We start from the raw sequence: 25,191 nt of genomic DNA on the forward strand, positions 1-25,191 counted from the left end.
CGTTTCCTTTTTACGTACCTATAGAAGCTTTTACAGTCTGTGTTTATACTTTTTGCTAGCTTACATTCATTTTCTATTCTCCCTTTATCAGTTTCTTCGTCCTCCTTTGCTGTATTCTAAAATCCTCCCAATCCTCAGGTTTACTACTATTTCTGGCAACTTTATAGGCCTTTTCTTTTAATCTTATACAATCCTTAACTTCCTTTGTTATCCATGGTTGACTGCCTTTACTTTTGATGTTTTTGCGCCTGGAAGGAATGTATAGTTGCTGTAAACTATGTAATATTTTTTAAAGACTATCCATTATCTATGTACTGTCATACCTTTTAATGTATTTTCCCAATATACCTCAGCCAATTTGTCCCTCAAACCTTCATAATTTCCTTTGTTCAAATTTAACACCCTGGCTTCAGATTGAACTACCTCACCTTCAAACATAATGTAAAATTCTATCATATTATGGTCACTCATCCCTAAAAGTTCTTTTACAACAAGATTATTAATTAGCCCTTTCTCATTACATAATATTAGATCTAAAATACCTGTTCTCTAGTCGGTTCCCAACATACTGCTCTAGAAAACCATCCGTAACACTCCAGAAACACGTCCTCCACAGCATTAGTGCTCATTACGTTTACCCAGTCTATATTCAGATTGAAGTCACACATGATTACTGTATTACCCATGCTACATGCTTCTCTTCTCCTGATTAATGCCATGCTCCCACTCTACCACTACAGTTTGGTGGTCTATAAACAACTCCTACCAATGTTTGCTGCACATTGCTGTTTCTTAGCTTCACCCAAACAGATTCCACATTTTGTTCTTCCGATCTGAGACCCTCCCTTACTAATGTACTGATCCCATCCCTTATTATCAGCGCAAAGCACCTCCTTTAGGTGACCACTTTGCAGAACACCTCCGCTCGGTCTGCACACATGACCCCAAGCTTCTGGTTGCTTGCCATTTTAATTCACCACCCTGCTCTCATGTCCACATTTCTGTCCTTGGCCTACTGCAGTCTCCAGTGAAGCTCAACGCATGTTTGAGTAACAGCACCTGATCTTCCGATTAGGCTCTCTACAGCCTTTTGGACTCAATATTGAGTTCAATAATTTCAGGCCATGAGCCCCATTATTTTTTGTTTATTTATTTATTGTTTTAATTTTTTTATCATTTATTTTTGAACCATGTGCTAGTCTTAAACTTGTTTTTCATAGTTTTACTTTCGGACAGAGCTGTTCATTATTCTGTCATTAGCACTCTCTCTGGTCAATGCCAGGAGTCTAGCCCTGAGGACCTGGATGATGTGCTGCAAAAGGTTCAATGACTTGGTCAAAATCAGTGAATGTATCTTTAAATGCCATATTCCACTAACTGCACCACTATCGTCACACGCTGCTCAAAGCACACATCCCTATCACTCTGCTAACAATAATCTCTATCAATCACAACTCATACCCAACTTTCATACCTTCATACAAAAGCAAAATACTGCAGATGCTGGAAATTTGAAACAAAAACAGGAAATTCTGGAAATACTCAGCAGGTCAGGCAGCATCTGTGGAGAGAAAAACAGAGTTAATGCTTCACGCATCTGTGACCTTCCATCACACAGATCTGAAACATTAACACAGATGCTGCCTGACCTGCTGACTAGTTCCAGCATTTTCTGTTTTTGATTCATACCTTCACCTCAACCTCACAGACCTAACACTGTTGTGGGGCTCACACCCACATCTCACAGCTTACACACACTTCCAGCTATTCAACCATGACAGCCACATCACCCAAACATATTTCACCACATTCACTGACACCCTTTACTCTCTCATGCAGAACAAGGTGACGGATAACCGGAAGCAGTAGGACCTAACTGGCGGGGAACAGGCATAGCTACGTCCTTCCCCCAATGGAGGAGATGGAGTATATACCATCATTGGAGTGGCCCCCCCCCACCGACATTGTGGCCAGCGGCAGGGATGAAACTAGCAAAGATGATGGTATACTTATACTTAATCGCCCTTCTCACATCCCACTTCCCATTCATCCTACAATTTCTTCTGATTTATAAGCTGCTGGTAGTGTAAGCATGCATCTCTTACTTTCCCCATTCCCCTCACCACCACCCTACTCTTGTGCCTTTCTCCTTTCAGATACCCAAGAATTGCAACCTGGCTAAGCAGTGGTGGAAAGCAGAAAGACAAGATGAGGAAGAAACACTGTCACTCGCTCTTACATTCGTAGTCACCAACTCAGATACTGGACACTACCTGTACTTTACACGTTAACTTAGAGGCAGAATCTACATGTGGTGAAACGCCTGGCAAGAGTGGCCTGCAGCCATAGAGGGAACAAGGATAGTGCAGACGCCAGTTCCCTAGAGGATTAGGTCGCACATGGGTTCTGCTGCAGGGGGCTCAGATGAGACTTTGTTGGGGCAGCCTACACAAAATGGGCATTGGGTATGCGCAATGAAATGCTTGATGCATTGAAAGATCTGCCAGAAAGCCTGCAGTCACTGCCCAGGAGCATGGGCGAGTCTGGTTCCAACTTGGCACAGGGTTTTACACAGAGCTTGGTGACCACCCTTCGCAGCATGGAAGTGGTGGCCAACTCCGTTAGCATGCGGCAGTGTGTAATGGCTGGCATCTCAGCTTCCATTGCAGCACAAACAGAAGCCACCCACATCTGAGTGCTGCAGTGGAAGCTCAGTCTTCTGTAATGCAAGGTCAGCTTGCTGCTATAGAATCTCAGACTGCTCTCAAGCAAGCTCAACTTGCTGCCACACATGTTCAGATTGTTGCGACCATGGCTTCGGATACCCTCGTTCAAAGAGGCTTGCAGAGCGTCACAGCTGTCCAGCAAGCTGTCTTCCAACAGATTACTAGGATTGCTAAGGCGGCACCCTGGGGAAATGGCAGTGACTCCATGGAACATGAACCTGCTGCCCCCTCTCAGTCATATGCCCCACTTAGTTTCCCTCACAGAAAGTCAGCAGCCTTCCACCCACCATGCTTCAGCCACTGGGATAGCACTGTGTAGGAGCACTAGGAGAGGCAAAGACACATGGAAGACAGGCACTAAAGGAATGCACACGGGTGATTAGTTGATGTTTTTATGCAACATGACATGGTTCGATTTATAAATTTAGTTTGGAATGTTTATTTTATGATGGCTTTTACTTTTGCATCGTGGCCAAGCAGATGCTGTGAAGGCCAGTGACAGAGGGAAGGTAAAGAGTGGCAAAAAACAGGCAATGTTGGTTGCTTCCTCCCTTCCTCCTACTGCTGCTCCTCAGCTGGTTGCCATGTACCTGGTGGTAAGTCCTGTGCCCTCATGATGGTCAGGTTGTGCAGCATGCAGCGGACCACCATGAGTCTGGACACACGCTCTGCCGAGTACTGCAGGGCTCCTCCAGAACGGTTCAGACAATGGAAGAATTGTTTCAGCACCCCAGTGGTTTGCTCTATCTGATTCCATGTGGCATCATGGCTTTCATTGTATGTATGCTGCCCTCGTATGCATGGGCTGACCCATGTCATCAAAGGATAGCCCCTGTTGCCCAGTAGCCACCCTCTGGTTTGTTGTAGTGTCTGAAATGCAAATGGCACAGTGGACTGCCGCAGAATGAAGAAACCATGACTACTGTCAGGATACTGGGCATTGACCTGTATGATTTGCCGCCTATGGTTACACACCAGTTGGACGTTGAGGGAGTGGAATCCCTTTCAGTTGCTCGCCAAGTGATGTGTGTGCAGCCAATGGTACCCTACACCATGGGAAAGCCTGCAATCCTTGTGAAGTCACATGCTCACTCTGCTTAATGCTCTCTGGCAAGAATGAATTAAATGTATTCAGCTCCCTTGGAATATAGAGCCTTAATGAGCTCCCTTATGCGATAGTGGATGCAAACTGGGAGATGTAGCAAATATTGCCTGCTCCAGCTAGAAGAAGCCAGACACACAAAGATTCATGGCCATGGTCACCTTTACAACCACTGGTCATGCCATCCTTTCCCCGCTCTGAGGCTGCAGTTGTGGCTACAGCAGGTGACAGATTTCAGTGAGACATCCTTACTGAAGTTGACATCTCACACATTGTTCCTCGCTGAAGTTCAGGTAGGAGAATTGCCCCTTGAAACCTCAGGTGGATATGGCTCCTGCTGAGAGCCTTTGTCCCCATCCTCTTCCTCCGTCTTCCAGCAGCTTGTCCTGCACTGTGTCACCTCTGCTCATTCTCCCTATCATTCTGTAATCCAAGGGGTTTGCCTACTACTGCACCTATGGCTGAGAACAAGTGGTATGTGCAGAATCTTTGAAGTCAGGACAAAGTCCTTCAGCACGTGTCACACCACTCCCTGTAGACTTTAACAATTTTAAACAACTCTAGAAACCAAACATTTCTACAAGCACTGCAACAGGCTGTAGAAATCAATGAGCAACTAACCAGAAAGTTGTTGATGATACCTTTAAATAGCACTGGTGGAGGTCCTTCCTGCTGCTGAATGCATGTTTAGCTGTGTAAGGTTAAGAGAGGGCATTAGATGGAGTGTTGAGCTCCAAAATGGCCTCACTGGCATCAAATCAGTGTTCTCGTTGATTGACATCACGGTCTTCCTGCTTTGCATACTCCTGTGGCCTTTCACTGTGCGCCCAATAATGCCCTCACCAAAATGGAAGCCAGCACAGCCCACAACAGAAGTATATGCATGTGCCACAGACACCAATTTGGAGTCAAAGTGGCACTCATAACGCTGAAAAACCAGGCACTAAAGACCTGAGTTTCGCAGCCCACGATGATACAGTATATCCATACATATATCCCACTCTCACTCTTCGCCTCACCCACGTTCAGAACAAGTTCACACAGTATCACAGAATTATTACAGCACAGAGGGGGCCATTCAGCCCATCATGTCTGCACTGGCTGTCCGAATGAGCAATTCACCTAATACCATTTCCCCGGCTTCTCCCCGTAACGCTGCACATTCTTCCTTTTCAGATAACAGTCTAATTCCCTTTCGAATGCTTCAATTGAATCTGCCTCCACCACACTCTCAAACAGTGCATTCCAGACCTTAACCATTCGCTGCATGAAAAAGATTTTCTTCATGCCACTTTTGTTTCTCTTACCAATTACTTTAAATCTGTGCCCTCTCGTTCTCGATCCTCACACAAGTGGAAACAGTTTCTCCTTATCTACTCTGTCCAGACCCCTCATGATTTTGAATACCTCTATTAAGTCACCTCTGAGCTTTCTCTTCTCTAAGGAAAACAGTTCCAACTTCTCCAGTCTGTCTTCATAACTGTCATATCTCATCCCTGGAACCATTTTTGTGAATCTTTCTGTACTCTCTCCAGTGCTTTCATGTCCTTCTTGAAGTGTGACACCCAGAACTGGACACAATACTTCAGCTGACGCTAACTTAATGTCTTATACAAGTTCAACAGAACCTCCTTTACCTGTACTTTATGCCCCTATTAATAAAGCCTAGGACACTGCTCTCCCAACCTGTCCTGCTACCTTCAATGACTTTTGCACATATACACCCAGGTCCCTCTGCTCCTGCATTCCCTTTAGAGTTGTACCCTTTATCTTATATTGTCTCTCCATGTTCTTCCTACCAAAATGAATCACTTCACATTTTTCCCGCATCGAACTTCATCTGCCACTTGTCTGCCCATTCCACCAACCTGTCTATGTCCTTTTGAAGTTCTACACTATCCTCCTCACAGTTCACAATGCTTTCAAGTTTCGTATCATTCACAAATTTTTAAATTGTGCCCTGTACACCAAGGTCTGGGTCATTAATGTATATCAGGAAGAGCAAGGATCCTAACATTGACCCCTGGGGAACACCACTGCAAACCTTCCTCCAGCCCGAAAAACATCCATTCATCACTGTACTGGTTCCTGTCACACAGCCAATTTTGTACCCATGTTGCTACTGTTCCTTTTATTCCATGAGCTATAACTTTTCTCACAGGTCTGTTGTGCAACACTGTATCAAATGCCTTCCGGAAGTCCATGTACACGACATCAACAGCATTGCCCTCACCAACCCTCTCAGTTACCTCTTCAATAAACTCCAGCAAGTTAATTAAACACGATTTTCCCTTGACAAATCCATGCTAGCTTTCCTTAATTAACCAACATTTGTCCATGTGCCTATTAATTTTGTCCCGAATTATTGTTTGTAGAAGATATGGGGCGGCACAGTGGCGCAGTGGTTAGCACCGCAGCCTCACAGCTCCAGCGACCCGGGTTTGATTCTGGCATACTGCCTGTGCGGAGTTTGCAAGTTCTCCCTGTGACTGCGTGGGTTTCCGCCGGGTGCTTCGGTTTCCTCCCACAGCCAAAGACTTGCAGGTTGATAGGTAAATTGGCCATTGTAAATTGCCCCTAGTATAGGTAGGTGGTAGGGGAATTGAGGGGATGTGGTAGGGAATATGGGATTAATGTAGGATTAGTATAAATGGGTGGTTGATGGTCAGCACAGACTCGGTGGGCCGAAGGGCCTGTTTCAGTGCTTTATCTCTAAATAAATAAATAAAAATAAATAAATTTCCCACCACCAAAGTTAAACTGACTGGTCTGTAGTTGTTAAGCTTATCTTTGCACTCTTTTTTAAACAAGGGTGTAAAATTTGCAATTCTCCAGTCTTCTGGCACCACCCCTGTGTCTAAGGAAGACTGGAAAATTATGGCCAGTGCATCCACAATTTCCACTCTCACGTCCCTAAGTATGCTTGGATGCATCTCATCTGGTCCTTGTGCTTTATCAACTTTAAGTATAGACAGCCTATCTAATACCTCCTCCTTATCAATTTTAAATCCTTCTAGTATACTAATTACCTCCTCTTTCATCGTGGTCTGGGTAGCATCTTCTTCCTTAGTTTCCTTAGTAAATACAGATGCAAAGTATTCATTTAGCACCTCAGCTATTCACCCTGCCTCCATGTGTAAATCCCCTTTTTGATCCCTAATCAGCCATACTCCTCCTTTACCACTTTTTTACTATTTATTTGCCTATAGAAGACTTTAGGATTCTCTTTTATGTTAGCTGCCAGTCTCTTTTTGTACTCCCTCTTTGCTTCTCTTATCTACCTCTTCATTTCCCTTCTGAACCTTCTGGTTCTCCATTGTATTATCCACCTGACATCTGTCATAAACACACTTTTCCTCCTTTATTTTAATCTCTATCTCTTTTGTCATCCAGGGACCTCTGGATTTGTTTGCCTTACCTTTCTCCTCTGAGGGAATATACCTTAACTGGGCCCGAACTATCTCTTCTTTGAAGGTAGCCCATTGTTCAGCTACCCTTTTCCCTGCCAACCTTTGATTCCAATTTATTTGGCCCAGATCTGTTCTTACTCATTGAAGTTGGCTTCCCCCCAGTTATTTATTCTTACTCTGGATTGTTCTTTGAACTTTTCCATAGCCAACCTAAACCTTATAATACAATAATCACTGTCCCCTAAATATTTTCCTACTGATATTTGATCCACTTGGCCCACCTCATTCCCAAGAACCAGGTTGAGCAGTGCCTCCCCTTAACGAGTTAACATTGCTGAGGAGCTGATGCTGAGGAGCCTGGTTCATTTTTATCAATTTAGGTCATTAGCAAATAAACCCAAAGTGTTACTGAGTCATGTGGCGAGGTCAGAATGAATTTCCCAACAAATAGTACTGACCAAATAAAAACACTGAAGCCTGGAAATTCCGTAGGGATTCGACTGATCTCCTGCAGTATCTTCAGCTAGACATTGGGGGAGCCCACAGAGAAATTACCATTTTCAGCCATTTCTCCAGAAGCTCTGCCCATTATGGTCTGCACTCTTAGGTCTACCTGCCTTCCTCCCTTACATCCCCAGCCATGGGAGCCTTCTCCGCTTTGCCAGATTATCATGCTCCCCCAACCCTCTGCTATTTTGCTATAACCATTTACACCTCATATGGACCCATCTTTTGTTTCTATTCTTGATTCATCATCGACTCCTTTTGCCTTCCACTATCATCCTTTTTGCCAATGAATCCTGCCTTTCACCATATCACAAACCTTCCGTCTTGTTCTTCACCCCCCACCCCCCGCCCCCCCCCCACCCCTCCATCTTTTTCCTTGTCATTGTACTTGCTTAAAACATGCTACATCTTCTGATGAAAGATCATCTACATGAAATGTTACCTCTGTTTCTCTCTGCACAGATGCTGCTTGGCCTGTTGAGTATCAGCTTTCCAGCAACTGTAGTATTTTCTTTTTTATGTTACTGGCCCTTTGGCTCAAATGGGGCAATGCTAGTTCACAGGAGCAGGCGTTTCAAGTACCTGGTCCAGCTGCACTCACAGCAGCTTCTATTGGCAAAGCACGACAGAAAGAGCATTTCAGTTTGGAGTCAGGTTAGAGTATGCATGTTAAACACCCTTAATTAGATGGACACGTGAAATAAACTACCTTTCTCCCTCTTCATTTCCATTGTCATATCGGTTCTGTCACTCTTGGGTGACCTTTATCCGTATTATGGGCGGCACAGTGGCGCAGTGGTTAGCACCGCAGCCTCACAGCTCCAGGGACCCGGGTTCGATTCTGGGTACTGCCTGTGCGGAGTTTGCACGTTCTCCCTGTGTCTGCGTGGGTTTTCGCCAGCTGCTCCGGTTTCCTCCCACATCCAAAAGACTTGCAGGCGATAGGTAAATTGACCGTTGTAAATTGCCCCTAATGTAGGGAGGTGATAGGGAATATGGGATTACTGTAGGGTGAGTATAAATGGGTGGTTGTTGGTCGGCACAGACTCGGTGGGCCAAAGGGCCTGTTTCAGTGCTGTATCTCTAAATAAATATAAATAAATATTAACATCCTCTGCTACAGAATCAGATAGAGAGAGCAGCCACACAGACCACAAATAGTAAATGAAGTCTCATGTGAGTCAAAATATACAAGGGAAGTAGTGAGTCATTGAGTTCCTCACCATAAATCCAATGACACACCTGCCATGAGTTTACAGTAACTACACTGCAGAGTGCAAGATGCGGATAGGGCAGTGGAGACCTACTTAAGGCTGCAGCTGGCAAGTACTGTCACTGGCTGTGAAAGAAAAACTTGAAAGCACAGCAGACTACCTCCACTTGCTGTGACACTGGGGAGACTTCACCTGCTCCCCTGCTCCACCCCCGTATAACTGAAATGTACTCCTTCCCTCCCCTTGCTTATCTCTATATGTATAAGTGAGATACTCCAGAGAACCCTGCATGGGCTAAATAGGAGAGGTCTTTCTCATTGCAAGTATATGGGACAAACAGAAGGAGGGATCTGCGATGTTATGCCTCACATACCTGTAGTTTATGTGTATATACACACACAGTTAAACAGGCCTAAGTTTTACTTTCACACACACACAAAGTTAAACAGCCTGCGGTTCCTTACACACACAGTTAAACAGGGGAATAGGTTCGTAACACACACACAAAAAGAGCTAAACGAGGGGAGGGGGTCTGCACTTGCTCACACAGTTAACTGGGAGAGAGGGTTGCAGAAGTGTGCTGCTTAATGCATGAGCAAGGTGTTTAAACACAGACAAGTGAATGTGGAAACTCACACATATGCTCTGTCATATAAACAATAAATGTTGTGGGCACTGTAGCTTATCCTGGGAAGCAGCAGCTGCTAGACTGGATAGTTCTGGGTCTAATCTATCCTTCCACAGACTGGAACATGATTTCTTATCTTCAGGGCAAGCAACTCTGACTGATTGAATAATTGATGATACAAGAGACTCCTCGCCTGTTAAATATGATGATTGATAGAGCTCAGGGCTGATTTTCACCTCCTAGTGTAAATCATTAAAAATGGTTTGGAATGGTGCTAATCCCACTTAGAAGATCACAGTCAGGGAACACTCAGTTCTCTGGTCTGAACACATTTTTTTATCACAACTCTTGTTGCAAAACCAGTCAGGTTGAGATAAGGGGGTAGGTAATGTGACCTTTGTGTGATGATGTAAAATGGGCAATAGCGAATTAGCAGCCTGTTTTACATCTCTTCCCCCTTATAATTTGCATTGACTTCAATCGTGAAAGAAAATGGAGGCTGATGTATAACGGGCAGCTAATTCACTATTGCCCTCTTACACCATTGTACAAAAGTCAAATTACCCCTTTAGTGGTGGAACAGCAGATTTATGTACAGGGGAAATTTAAAAGGATGGAGAGACTTAAAGGGGAGTTTCAGCAAATATTCTGCAAACCTATGAAGAGCCTCAACTCTTCAGCAACCTCTGCCAAAGCTGACGGGATAGGGGAGCTGAGAAAACTAAGCTGAGGAAACTCCAGCTCTGGGAATCCAGGAGCAGTGATGTTTTTAAGGAGGAACAGAGGGGAACAGCAGAGGACAGCCCAATCCTTGCTGCCTACAAGAACCCCCAATGTCACCCCAGCAGAACAAGCCCTGCATGAAAAACCAGGAGGGGTTTCTGAGCTCAATGATCGTGAAACAGCTTGCATACACTATGGGTATGCAGGAACATACGGAAGGACTGGGACTAGCAAGGACAAGTGGTATGGGAAGCAACAACTAACTTAAAAATGGGTATAAGGATTGCTTCAATTAACGTGCGTAGCATTAAATCCATTACGCAATGTGTTTCAACCTTGGATTACCTCGCCAAGGTCAAAGCCAACCTACTGTTTCTGCAGGAGTGTGGAATACCACACCTCAGCACCTACAGGCAGTGGTCGCGATGGTGGTCCCACGGGCCATCGATCTGGTCAGGGGGTAATGATTGCCGTTCCTCCAGACTGGGTATTCTGCTGCGGGGAGGTAACTTCACCATCTCCGAAGTTAAGGAGGTGGTGAGCGGTCGCTTCCTCGTAGCAGACGTAATTTACGACAACGCTCCGCTCCGGTTGATCAACGTGTACGCCCCGGTTCAATGTAGCAAGCGGCTGACCGTCTTCCTGCAGCTCCCATTGCTGCTGGCAATGTCCAGGACGGTCATCCTAGGCGGTGACTTCAACTGCATCATCGATGCAGCTGGACAATCCGGCAGTGACGACAGCAAACTGGACGCTACGTCCAGATTCCTAATAGAAACAGTTAAAGATGCCAAACTGCACCTTGTCTTCAGCAAACCTGCAGATGGAGTGCAGCGTAGATACACATGGTCAAGATCGGACGGGTCTGCCCGTTCCAGGATTGACTTCCTGTTTGTGTCCCGTGCTGTCACGGTCCAATCCACTGACGTTCTTCTCCGACCATTGCCTCTTAGTGGCCGACTGTCACTTACAGGACGACCAGCGGGTTGGCGGAGGGACGTGGAAGCTCAATGCTACACTGCTGACCCCAGAGAACGTTGAGGAATTCAAAAGGGATTACAAAGGTTGGAGGACCGTGAAACCCCTCTTTGAGTCTCCAGTTCACTGGTGGGAGGCGATCAAGGAGAACATCAAGCAATTCTTTATCTTCAAAGATGTTCGGAGGGCAAGAGAGAGACAGAGGGAAATGTCCCGACTCCAGAAAAGTATGCAAAATCTGCTCTGGCTGCAGTCGATGGGGGTCGAGGTCAAGGCGGACCTCCATGAGGTGAAGAGTCAGCAAGCCTCGCTCTTTGCCACGAAGACCTCCAAGATCATCTTCCGGTCCAGAGTCCGCTCCATTGAGCAGGATGAGACGTGCTTGCGTTACTTCTTCCAAAAGGTACACACAGAGAGCTCTGTAATCAGAAGCCTGAAGGAAGAGGATGGCTCGGCAATGTCATTGCAATCCGACATACTAAGGATCTGCAAATCCTTTTATGCTGGGCTGTATGACCCGAAGCCCACAGACAGCAGAGCCTCCCAGTCCTTCCTGTCATCTATCACAGAGGTCTTAGATGACAGCATGAGGGAGAGACTGGACAAGCCGCTAACTCTGGACGAGCTGACAAAGACTGTCAAGTCCTTCGAGACGAGTAAAACTCCCGGAAGCGATGGCTTACCGGTTGAGTTGTATTCGGCCCTGTAGGACTGGGTCGGCCCGGACCTGCTTGAAGTATACGAGAGTATGCTCCTGGCCGGCAGCATGTCAGAATCCATGAGGAAACGCATCATCACCCTCATCTACAAGCGGAATGGGGAGAGGGCAGAAATCAGAAATTGGCGGCCCATCTCACTGCTTAATGTTGACTACAAGATTCTGTCCAAAGTCATAGCCACTCGAGTCAAGTCTGCTCTGGAGTTAGTGATTCACCCCGACCAGACCTGCACTGTACCCGGCAGGAAGATCTCTGACAGTCTCGCGCTACTCAGGGATACGATCGCCTATGTACAGGACAGGAGGGCGGACACCTGCCTCATCAGCCTGGACCAGGAGAAGGCCTTTGACAGGATATCGCACACCTACATGATGGACGTGCTTTCCAAAATGGGGTTTGGGGAGGGAATCTGCAATTGGATCAAACTGCTCTACACAAACATCAGTAGCGCAGTCTCAATCAATGGGTGGGAATCAGAAAGTTTCCCGATCCAATCTGGAGTCAGACAGGGCTGTCCTCTCTCCCCTGTCTTGTCTGTTGCTGTATTGAACCCTTTGCTGAGTCTATTAGGAAGGATGCGGGCATATGAGGGGTGACATCCAGTTGGACCGTGCTGTACCACCTATCCTTCGTGGAAAAGTTTCTGCGGAAAAACATCTTTGACCACCAATCTATCAGGCAGTGGTCTGCACGGAATGTCCTCAAGGCCCTACGGGAAAATGAGACGGTGGATCCTGTCGGATGGTTCCCCGAGCAGACTGCCAAAGTCATTTGGCGGAATGCCTCATCACCAGAACTTTCAAACAAGCACCAAGATGTAGCTTGGCTGGTGGTTAGAAGAGCCCTCCCCGTCAGATCCTTTCTGCACGCCCGAAGTCTCACCCCCTCCGCACAATGCCCTCGAGGTGACTGTGGTGGGGAAGAGACGGTTGCCCACTGCCTTCTGGAATGTGTCTTTGCCAAGCAGGTGTGAAAAGAGATACAGTGGTTTTTGTCGAGGTTCATCCCAAGCAGCTCTGTAATACAGGAGTCTGTGCTTTACGGGCTATTCCCAGGGACGCATACCGAGATAAACATCAACTGCTGCTGGAGGACTATCAATTCGGTGAAAGACACCCTTTGGTCTGCCGAAACCTGCTGGTCTTCCAGCGCAAAGAGTTGTCCACAACCGAGTGTTGCAGTCTGGCACATTCCAAGGTCCAGGACTACGTGCTGAGGGATGCACTAAAGCTTGGGGCAGCCGCAGCAAAGGCACAATGGGGAAAGACCACAGTGTAAGGTCCCCCCACCAAGCTGAACTGAGGGGCTGGACCCATGGAAAACCCCTTGGGCTGTATCCAGAAAATATTTGTTTGCTGTAAAATGTACATGGCATGTAAAATGAAATGGAAGGGTTGTGAGGCAACTCACTCCTGTATTGAAGGAAACTGATCTCCTTTGCACTCTTTGTATTGGTGCTGCTTGGAACTGTTTTGTAATGTATTTTTTTACAGATTTTTATGAATAAAGTATATTTTGAAAATTAAAAAAAAGCTGAGGAAACTAAGAAGTGAGAAACAAAAAGAAAGTGACAGGAAGCCTTTCAGGAAAGTGACAGAGCAGCTGAGAAGTGCACACCCCTCCCCCCACACTCCCTCCTTAATTGATGGCGGTTGAAGAGCCTGTGATGCCTGCGAGGAGGATTTGTCTCTTGTGTTACTCCTTACATTGATAGCCATGCTCCTTGTTTAAAGAAGGTGCTGCCAAGTTTCACAGAATTACATGGAAATTCCAATACAGAGTCAGTCTGCCTACACGCTTATCGTTCATAGCAGCAGTAGTCCTAATCCTATTTGCCTGCCCTGTTCCTATATCCCTTTACTTCTTTTACCAACTTATCAACTTATTCTTACATTACAGCAGTGATTACACTTCAAAAAGAGTACCTTATTGGCTGTGAAGCACATTGGGAAGTCCTGAGGTTGTGCAAAATGCTGTATAAATGCAATTGTTTTTTCTTTTTAAAAGTTGAGATGGTCTCTGCTTCAATCACTAACTCTGGTAGTACATTCCACAGCTTCACAATCCTCTGTGTAAAATGGTTTCTTCTGCTGTCTGACCTAAATTTCATACATTTCAATTTATGACGGTGTCCACCCACCACCCCTACCGCGCCCCCCATCACACGCCCCCCCCCCCTCCAGTCTAGACACCTCAGCCATTGGAAACAGTCTGTTTCTATCTATTCTGTCCCATCCCTTCATAATTTTAAATACCTCAATCAGCCTTCATTTAAAAAATTTTTCTGTATCCTAGTGAATCTGTGCTGTACCCTGTCTCATTGCCTTAACATCCTTTCTACAGTGTGGAGGCCAGACGCACATAGTACTCCATACTGCAGATTTACAAAGGTTTTTACTGATCCACTATTACATCTGCATTTAATATTCTAACCTCTTGCAATAAAACACAGCAAGGCCAATGTTAATACGACCTGGCATAAGCAGTGGCTTGAAAATTGCGTCAGGTAACTTACTGCTCCATTTACATTGACATTCCAGCCACCACCATATTGGAGATGCCAGTCTTCAGCCAATTCAATACACTCCACATGATATCAAGAAACGACTGAAGGCACTGGATCCGCAAAGGTTATGGGCCCTGACAATATTCTGGCAATCGCACTGAAGACCTGTGCTCCAGAGCTTGCCGTGCCCCTAGCCAAGCTGTTCCAGTACAGCTACAACACTGGCATCTACCCGGCAATGTGGAAAATCGCCCAGGTATGTCCTGTACACAAAAAGCAGGACAAGTCCAACCCGGCCAATTACCGCCCATCAGTCTACTCTCAATCATCAGAAAAGTGATGGAAGGTGTCATTGACAGTGCTATCAAGCAACATTTGCATAGCAATAACCTGCTCAGTGACGCTCAGTTTGGGTTCCGCCAGGGCTACTCAGCTCCAGACCTCATTACAGCCTTGGTTCAAACATGGACAAAAGAGCTGAACTCAAGTGGTGAGGTGAGAGTGACTGCCCTTGACATCAAGGCAGCATTTGACCAAGTACGGCATCAAGGAGCCCTAGCAAAACTGGAGTCAATGGGAATCAAGGGGAAAACTCTCTGCTAGTTGGAGTCATATCTAGAGCAAAGGAAGATGGTTGTGATTGTTGAATCCCCCACTATCAACATCCTGGGGGTTACCATTGACCAGAAACTGAACTGGAGTAGCCATATAAATACCGTGGCTACAAAAGCAGGTCAGAGGCTAGGAATCCTGTGGCGAGTGACTCACCTCCTGACTCCCCAAAGTCTGTCCACCATATACAAGGCACAAGTCAGGAGTGTGATGGAATACTCTCCCCTTGCCTGGATGTGTGCAGCTCCAACAACACTCAAGAAGCTCGACACTATCCAGGACAAAGCAGCCACTTGATTGGCACCCCTTGCAAAAACATTCACTCCCTCCACCACCGACGCACTGTGGCAGTAGTGTGTACCATCTACAAGATGCACTGCAGCAATGAACCAAGGCTTGTTAGATAGCACCTTCCAAACCCACGACTTCTACCACCTAGAAGGACAAGGGCAGCAGATGCATGGGAACACCACCACCGGCAAGTTCCTCTCCAAGCCACACATCATCCTGACTTGGAACTATATCGCCGTTCCCTCCCTGTCGCTGGGTCAAAATCCTGGAACTCCCTTCCTAACAGCATTATAGGTGTACATGGACTGCAGCAGTTCAAGAAGGCAGCTCACCACCACCTTCTCAAGGGCAATTACGGATGGGCAATAAATGTTCGCCTAGCCAGCGATGCCCACAACCCAGGAACGAATTAATAAAAAGGGGGTGGGGAAGATGCCTAGCACAGGCTCTGCTTATTTGCACCGCGCCTCAAACAGCCTAACCTACAGTTCTTTAAAGGGCAGAAAACAGCCAAAGTTTCTCTGTAACTTTTATTTTGTGGTTGCTTTTCTTGGGCTGCAAAAGAATTCCAGCCTGTTGCCAATTAGCGAGAAGATTCCCCAGGATCACCTCCAACCTAAGGTCTGACCTGGCTGGCTAGCCTGCCTGTTTGGTGCAAGCATCTCATTAGCTGTACATAAATGAGGCCCAGGTCTCAAAATAATTCAGGCCTCACAGCCAACCACACATTGTGTAGCTCAAATTAAAATTGTGGAGTAATCTATTCACTTTTAATGTGACCTTAGTCACCTGAGGTGCTACTTTTAAGGTTTGTGAACCTGAACTCCCAAATGCCTATGGTCTTTCACAGCATTACCCCATTTTATATAGCTTTTACTTCTTTTTCTCCCAAAATGTACCACCTCGCAATTACTGACATTGAACTCCATCTGCACTTTGTTGCCCATTCCACCATCTTATCAATACCCCCTTGCAGCTGTCTTTGGTCATCAGAATTATTTACTAGGTCTCCTATTTTGGTAGCCCCAATTTTAATCTGACTTGCCCAGTGGGAATGTAAAATTGGACAGGGTGAAAATTGGGTGTCTAAACCGAACTGGGCCAGTTCGTCACAGGTGAGTTTGGTTAAAGTCAGGGCTAGTATCGTCTGCAAATTTGGACATCACTCCCTCCAGCCTTATATCCAAATCATCAATGTGCACAGTGATTAGAAGTGGTTCCAAAATAGAACCCTGTAGGACATTACTACCCAATTGCAATTCCAACTACTTTTGACAAACTGCCCATATTTCCACCCTCCCAATCAGTTTTCAATCCAATATGCTACTGTCCCCTAATTGCATACCCTTTCGCCTTCTCTTATAGTCTCCTGTGCGGTTCATTGTTAAAGGCTTTCTGAAAAACCACCTTACACACATTCACTGCATTTCCCATCCATCATATCTGTCACCTCCTCAAAGAACTCAATCAGACTTGTTTAGCGCAATCTTCCTCTTTGAAATCCATGTTGGCCACTTCTAATTATTTTCTCTTCATTATTTAGTAGCTTCATCTTTAATTATATATTCCAGGATCTACTCTACCACAGATGTTAAACTAACTGGCCTGTAATTACCTGGGGTAGCTCTGTTTGGAAATGGATATTATATTGGTCACTCTCCAGCACAGATCCACTCTCAATAGAATTCTGAAATATAATTTCTAGGGGCCTCTACTATCTCTTTCCTCATTTCTTTCAGGATCTCTGTCAACTCACGACACTTTGTCCCCCTTTAGTTTAACGAACTTCTTGAATACTTTTATTTTTATGATATCTCTCATCTTACTTGTAACCAAATTAGGATTTATTTCCTCCCTAATATCCATCTCTTTTGTAAACATTGAAGCAAAGTACTTGCTAAACATCCTGCCAATTGTTGCCTATCCTCTACTAACTCACCATCCTCTCCTCACAGGGGGTCCCACCTCATATTTAGAATACATTACTGTTCTTTTCATTATTTTTTGAGATACTCTACTCCTTGCTTTCCTTATTAACCTATGGAAATGCCTGGTCTGAAATTAGTAATAACAATACTATAGAACGATTGCGAATGGTGACAGGTATGTGTTGCCTAAAAGGATCATTTATGGGTTTGTTGCCGAATGCATTGATAAATTCGAACAAACACATGAAAAGCAGACTGGTTAGATTCTGTAAACTTGTCTTCAACGGCAGAGGGCAGATCAAAATACTGAGTGCTGATTAGTACCTTCAACTCACAAGCCATTGGTGACGACCTGATCTCTAATCCCATAATACTCTACAGCAGGGGTTCTCAGTATCCTGGGCTTTATTAAGAGGGGCACAGGGTACAAGAGCAAGGAAGTTATGTTGAACTTATATAAGACACTAGTTCAGCCTCAGCTGGAGTACTGCATCCAGTTCTGGGCGCCGCACTTTAGGAAAGACGTGAGGGCATTAGAGAGAGTACAGAAAAAATTCATGAGAATGGTTCCAGGGATGAGGAATTTCAGTTATGAAGATAGATTGGAGAAGTTAGGACTGTTTTCCTTGAAGAGAAGGCTGAGGGGAGATTTGATAGAGGTATTCAAAGAGAGAAACTGTTCCACTCATGAAAGGATCGAGAATGAGAGGGCACAGATTTAAAGTATTTGCTAAGAGAAGCAAAAGTGACATGAGGAAAAACCTTTTCGCATAGCGAGTGGTTAAGGTCTGGAATGTGCTGCCTGAGAACGTGGTGGAGGCAGGTTCAACTGAAGCATTCAAAAGGGAATTAGACAGTGATATGAAAAGGAAGATTGTGCAGGGTTATGGGGAGAAGGCGGGGGAATGGCATTAGGTAAATCGCTCTCTCGGACAGCCGGTGCAGACACGATGGGCTGAATGGCCACCTTCTGCAGTGTAACAGTTCTTTGATTCTGTGATTCTCTGATCCAACTTTTTTTGCTTCTGAGGCGCCCCCCTCCCATGTGAAAAATTCCACAGACCCCCTGTAAGACAACACAAATATTTTTTCTTACAGAACATAGTTATACAATTAAAAAAAAAGGAAAATTGCTTGTCCTTATATATTTCATGCTTGATAATTAAATGTTTCTGTAATTTGGAGAGTTCCAAAGATTCATTGGACAGTACTTGTGCTCAAATTACACACGACAGTTGAGGTATATCTCACAAATAAAACTGAAATTCAAGTATCTGTCTTCTTACTTCCTTAATTTTGCAAGATTAATGATAGCTTTGTGTTTTTTACTCACACCTCCACCTCCTCAGTGTTTTTCAGCCCTTATGGTTAAACTTGAGGAAGGAAGTTCTGTATCATTGCTCTGTGGGTTTTGTTGTTTTGAAGCTGATGATTAAATTAAAAATCTACCCATACCTGGTATTTACTATGCATGTTTTTGTTCTTTGTAATTTATTTTGATCCTGCTGAAATAGCTCTATTACATCTTAGGTGAAAAGAGAATGTATTACGGGGCATGGATTTGTTCAAGGCAAATCATGTTTAACTAACTTGATTGAGTTTTTTGATGAGGTAACAATGGATTTATGAGGGCAATGTGGTTCATGTGGTATATATGGACTTCCAAAAGGCGTTTGATAAAATGGCAAATAATAGGCTTGTCAGCAAAGTTGAAGCTCATGGAATAAAAGTGGCAGTGGCAGCATCAATATGAAATTGACTAAAGGACAGTAAACAGAAAATAGTGGTGAATGATTGTTTTTCAGACTAGAGGAAGGTATAGAGTGGTGTTCCCCAGGAGTCGGTACTAGGACCACAGCTTTTTGTGATATATATTAATGACCTAGGCTTGTGTGTACAGGGCACAATTTCAAAATTTCAAGTAGACAAGCTGGTATATGGCTAGACACATGGTAGATGAAATTTAATACAGAGAAGTGAAAAATGATACATTTTGTAGGAAGAAAGAGGAGGGGCAATATAAAATAAATGGTACAATTCCAAAGGAGATGCAGGAAGAGAAGAGACCTGGGGATACATGTGCACAAATCATTGAAGGCGGCAGGGCTGGTTGAGAAAGCAGTTAGAAAAGCATAGGGGATCCTGGGCTTTATAAATAGAGGTATAGGATACAAAAGCAAAGAAGTAATGAAGAACCTTTATAAAACACTGATTCAGCCACAGCTGGAGTACTGTGTCCATTTCTGGGCACCACCCCTTAGGAAGGATGTAAAGGCTTTAGAGGAGGTGCAGAAAAGATTTATTAGAATGGTTCCAGGGATGAGGAACTTCAGTCATGTGGATAGACTGGAGAAGCTGGGGTTGGACTCCATAGTGCAGAGAAGGTTGAGAGGAGATTTGATAGAGGTGTTCAAAATCATGAGGGGTCTAAACAGAGTACGTAGAGAGAAACTGTTCCCACTGGCAGAAGGGTCAAGAACCAGAGGACACAGATTTAAGGTAACTGGCAAAAGAACCAATGGCGACACGAGGAAAAACTTTTCTTACGCAGCAAGTGGTGGAGGCAGATTCAATCATGGCTTTCAAAAGGGAATTGGATAAGCACTTGAAGGGAAAAAAATTGCAGGGCTACAGGGAAAGGGTGGAGAGTGGGACTAGCTGGACTGCTCTTGGCATGGGCTTGATGGGCCAAATAGCCTCCTTCTGTGCTGTAACCATTCTATGATTCTACATAACCAAAGAACGTGTTTATTACATACGCAAAGCACAGAAATTAACACTAGGAATAGACATTAATGCGAGCCTTGCCCACATCCCAAGAATTAAAATATAGATTAATATCCCAGCTCACACCCGAATGGTGAGTAAAGCATGATAATCCAACCTCAAGTCTGCAAATATATCATCAGATACCCCACATGGGTGAACAGAGGATCATATACCCCCAGCTGGGTGAACAAAGGATCAGATATCCCAATCCCTTCTGAAGAAACGTCTGCTCTTCTTGCAGATGTTAACTGATCTGCTGTTTTCCAGTATGTGTCCTGTTGCAATAATTTGCTGCTTACCTCTGTATGAAGGGGCCGCTTTGATAAGTCATATTGTGAACCTGCGTGACATTAATTCCCAGTTCTAGGGAGGCACTATGTGATGAGTTTGCCTGACCTCCTGCCTCAATGTTGTCTCACTCAGTTACTCCCCCAATATGTTGTGTCACTCAGTTGTCTCTTGACCTCTCTACTGTCTTTAAATTATTAAATTCCTTGTCTGACATCCAGAATGAGCAGAAATTTCCTTCAGTTAAATATTGGGAATACCAAAACCATTGTCTTCGGTCCCCATCACAAACTCCATTCCCTAGCCACCAAGTCCATCCCTGTCACTGGCAACTCTCTGAGGCTGAACCAGTCTGTTTGAAACCTTAGTGTCATATTTGATCCCAAGATAAGCTTCTGACCACATATCCACACCATCACTAAGGCCGCCTATTTCTACCTCCTTAACCTCACCTGACTCCGTCTCGCCTCAGCTCACCAGCTGCTAAAACACTCACCTGTTCCCTTGTTACCTCCAGGCGACACAGTGGCGCAGTGGTTAGCACTGCAGCCTGACAGCTCCAGTGACCCGGGTTTGATTCTGGGTACTGCCTGTGCAGAGTTTGCAAGTTCTCCCTGTGACCGCGTGAGTTTCCGCTGGGTGCTCCGGTTTCCTCCCACAGCCAAAGACTTGCAGGTTTATAGGTAAATTGGCCATTATAAATTGCCCCTAGTATAGGTAGAAGGTGGGGATGTGGTAGGAATATGGGATTAACGTAGGATTAGTATAAATGGGTTGTTGATGGTCGGCACAGACTCGGTGGGCCGAAGGGCCTGTTTCAGTGCTGTATCTCTAAATAAAATAAATAAAAATAGACTAGTCTATTTTAACGCACTCTTGACCAGCCTCCCACATTCCATCCTTCATAAACCTTAGGTCATCCAAAGCTCTGCTGCTGATGTTCTTACATGCACCGAGTCCTGTTCACCATCCCCTTTGTGCTCGCTCTCCCACGTTGGCTCCCAGTTAAGCGGTGCCTTGATTTTAAAATTCTCAGCCTTGTTTTCAAATCCCTCCATGGCCTCAGCCCTGTCTCTGTAATCTCCTCCAGCCCCACAACCCTGCAAGATATCTGCACTCCTCTAATTCCAGCCTCTTCAGCATCTCCGATTTTAATTGTCTCACCATTGGTAGCCGAGGAAATTCCTTCCCTAAATCTCTCCAGCTCTCTAACTCTCTTTCCTTCTTTAAGACGCTCCTTAAAATCTACCTCTTTGACCAAACTTTCGGTAATCAGCTGTAATATCACTCGGTATCACATTTTGCTTTATAATGCTCCTGTGAAGCACCTTGGGATGTTTTATTATGTTAAAGATGCTATATAAATACAAGTTGTCAGCTATTCTCCCATCTGTTGTCTCACTTGGCATTAGTTGTTTTTAACAATTCCTTTTGTCCTGAAGACCAATGAGCATTTCCAACAATTGAGGCCTACCTTTACAAAGAGGGCACCCTTGTCTGCCAGCGAATCGTCTCCTTTCCCGTTAGGATAACACTTAAATTCAACGTCTAAAATTGGGTAACGGCTTGCAAAAAATAGCCCGCTGTTCAAAAACTTGAAGCTGCAGCAGCTGTGCCAGGCGTACCTCCCCACATCATATAGTATGTACTGAAAGTAGGGGTTCAACTGCACTTTCAACTTCGCTGCTGCCCGCTTATCAAACACCTCCTGCAGGCAGAGGAAGTCCAGGTTGGCAGGGAAGAAAGCTGAAAGCTCGTGGTCAAACGTGTCACCCAGGTGCCTCTTTTTCTTCAGCGAAGCCTTCTTCATGACTGAGGCCTTGTAGACAAATTTGTTATTGGGGGCACTGCTGCTGTCCATTGCACCATCAGCAATCCTGAACTTGATCAGAGATTCTCTGGAAGCAGTGTTGCTATCTAAACTGACACCGTCCCCTTCTCTCTGCTTATGGTTTGGGGTCTGGCATTTTTGGTCTTCAGTTTCGGTCTCCCCCACTTGTTCTGCGGGCTCGGTTATTGTGACCTGCACACTGGAGGCATCCACCTCTTTGCTGGGAAGGTGGGCTGTCTCATCACCACCGATGCGGACAATGCAGGAGTTGCTGTCCCCGTCATTCTGCTCCCCTCCTGGCTTGGAGTCCTTGCCATCTTCACTGCAGTTTCCAATGAAGTTGTCTCCTTTGTAGTCCATGGAGGAAGTCCGTTTGATGCCCGCGCTGTTTGTGCGGTTGGCATTCTCGCCAGCATGGGGGCACGCCAGGCTGCTCCAGCTCGCTGCACTTATGGACGTGTTGGTCGGGGAGTCGATGTAGATCTTAATTTGAGGTCGGCTGGCCCCATTTCGAATTCTCTTGCCCACCTCCCAGGATCTAATCTGGGTGTTGGAGAGGTTAGTGAAACGGGCCAAGGAATCAGGCAGCAGGCAGACGTTGGCTGTGGCAAAGCAGAAGCTTCTCCCACCCACTGCTTTCCAGTTTCCAGGCCCCGTCGTCACGCTGGCTTCGGACTTCTCCTCGAATCTTGAATAAATGTATGGTCTCCGGGCAGACTGGAGAGGGGCCCAGATCACAAAACCTATCAATGCAAATGGAAGGGAAGCAACCAGCAATGCCAGACAGATGGGAACAACAATGGTAAGACAGAGTGCCCGCAGGTAACATGGATCATCTCCCCTTTGATGCTTCTCATAGGTGGTAGGCAGAAAGGACACCAACAGCCGGTCAGTCAACCAGTAGCAGGGAAATATAAGCGTCCAGGCCAGGGAGTGAAGAGTTTGTAGGAAGGAGTTTGGAAAAGCAGATGTGTACAAAACCATGGCAACTGAATGATGGCTGCAGTCTACAAACTCCTACATCATGCCAGAGTCATTCCTGTATTGGGAAAGTCAATGGGTATCTCAGATTACTCTAACTTTAATCATCTCAGAGACAATTCCATCATTTTCTTTTTAAGGAAAGTGAAGACGTACCAGGGGCAGTGTTTAATGAGCTGCTTCTCAGAAATTGCCACACATGGAGACTGTGCAGATCCATTCAAAACATTTCAGCTTAATCCATCTTTGTGCAGACGGCAGCAGGAAATCACCTACAGGAAGAGCAAAATAAAAATTATTATTGATAGCATGAACTGGAATTCGCACTGTGCTGGAGAGTGTACACTGCAGGGTCTGTAATTGTTACAGTCTTCTCTCTATTTGTTAAAATATGCAAATTAACTGTTGTTTAGGTGCACAAAAGATGCACTGAACGCTCACTTGCCCATTCTCCAGAGGTCTGGGGACAATACAAGCTGCATTTGTGCAGCCCTCCTGTAGCAGGCAGTAATATCCAGGCAACATATTTTAGAACTTATAATACTTCTTACACATACATCAAATTATTATTACTGTTCCCTTTTCTGCGTGTCATGGCAGAATTGAACAATTTCAGATCACACATAGCAGTTTCAGATAGGGAGCAGGGCTAATCAACAACCTATCGCCCTAAAAGCCAATCTCAGTAGTGTTGCAGCAATTGCCCTGATTTTGCTGCAGGTTTCATCAGGTCATACAGGTGAAATTACTGATACTGCCATTTGAGATAGGAGAGCATGAGCCATCAATAACCATCTGAGACAGTGCTCTCAAGCAGCATTTATTTAACAATAACCTGCTCACCAACATTCAGTTTGGGTTCTGCCAGGACCACTTAATTGCAAACCTCTTTACAGCCTTGGCCCAGACATGGACAAAAGGGCTGAATTCCAGAGGTAAGGACAGAGTGACTGTCATTGGCATCAAGGCAGCATTTGATCAAATGTGGCATCAAGGAACCCTAGTAAAATTGAAGTCAATGGGAATCAGGGAAAAAGCTTTATTTTAAATTCTTTCATGGGATGTGAGAGTCGCTGGCTAGGCCAGTATTTGTTGCCCATCCTGAATTGCCCCTGAGAAGGTGGTGGTGAGTTACCTTCTTGAACCACTGCAGTCTGTGTGGAGTTGGTACAGGTGGTGGTGTTCCCATGCATCTGCTGCCCTTGTCCTTCTAGGTGGTAGAGGTCGTGGGTTTGGAAGGTGCTGTAAAAGGAGGCTTAGCGTGTTGCTGAAGTGCATTTTATAGACGGTACACACAGCAGCCACATGTGCCAGTGGCGGATGGGGTGCCAATCAAATGGGTAGCTTTGTCCTTGATGCTGTTGCGCCTCTTGAGTGTTGTTGGAGCTGCACTCATCCAGGCAAGTGGAGCATATTCCATCACACTCCTGACTTGTGCCTTGTAGATGGTGGACAGGCATTCGGGAGTCAGGAGGTGAATTACTCACTGTAGAATACCCAGCCTCTGGCCTGCTCTTGTAGCCACAGTATTTATATGGCTGCTCCAGTTAAGTTTCTGTTCAATGGTAACCCCCAGGATGTTGATGATGGGGAATTCAATGATGGTAATGCCATTGAATGCCAAGAGGAGATGATTAGATTCTCTCTTGTTGGAGATGGTCATTGCCTGGCACTTGTGTGGCATGAATGTTACTTGCCATTTATTAGCCCAATCTGAAGGTTGTCCAAGTCTTGCTGCATATGGGCGTGGACTGCTTCAGTATCTGAGGAGACGCGAATGGCACTGAACAATGCACAATCCTTAGTGTACATCCCCACTTCTAGCCTTATGATGGAGGGAAGGTCATTGATGAAACAGCTGAAGGTAGTTGGGCTTAGGATACTACCTTGACGAACTCCTGCAGCAATGTCCTGGGGCTGAGTTCATTGGCCTCTAATAGCCACAGCCATCTTTCTTTGTGTTAGGTATGAATCTATC

The 25,191-nt window shown here is 45.3% G+C and overlaps 1 protein-coding gene across 2 annotated transcripts in view; it reads right to left on the minus strand.

Moving 5' to 3' along the window:
• smpd3 (sphingomyelin phosphodiesterase 3) overlaps positions 1 to 25,191 on the minus strand; it is a 365,842-nt gene that overhangs the window by 184,902 nt on the left and 155,749 nt on the right. Inside the window, exons 2-3 of one of the 2 annotated variants that reach the window (XM_068049662.1) lie at positions 23,370 to 23,485; positions 21,876 to 23,271 (exon numbers count right to left, since the gene is read on the minus strand). In XM_068049662.1, the coding sequence (XP_067905763.1) occupies positions 21,876 to 23,216 (1,341 nt within the window). In that variant the 5' untranslated portion in view covers positions 23,217 to 23,271; positions 23,370 to 23,485. Of the gene's footprint in view, positions 1 to 21,875; positions 23,486 to 25,191 lie in introns of both variants that reach the window. The other variant, XM_068049661.1, reaches the window with a different exon arrangement.

Source organism: Heterodontus francisci, chromosome 17 (assembly GCF_036365525.1).
Source record: "Heterodontus francisci isolate sHetFra1 chromosome 17, sHetFra1.hap1, whole genome shotgun sequence".
NCBI classification, from domain to species: Eukaryota; Metazoa; Chordata; class Chondrichthyes; order Heterodontiformes; family Heterodontidae; genus Heterodontus; species Heterodontus francisci.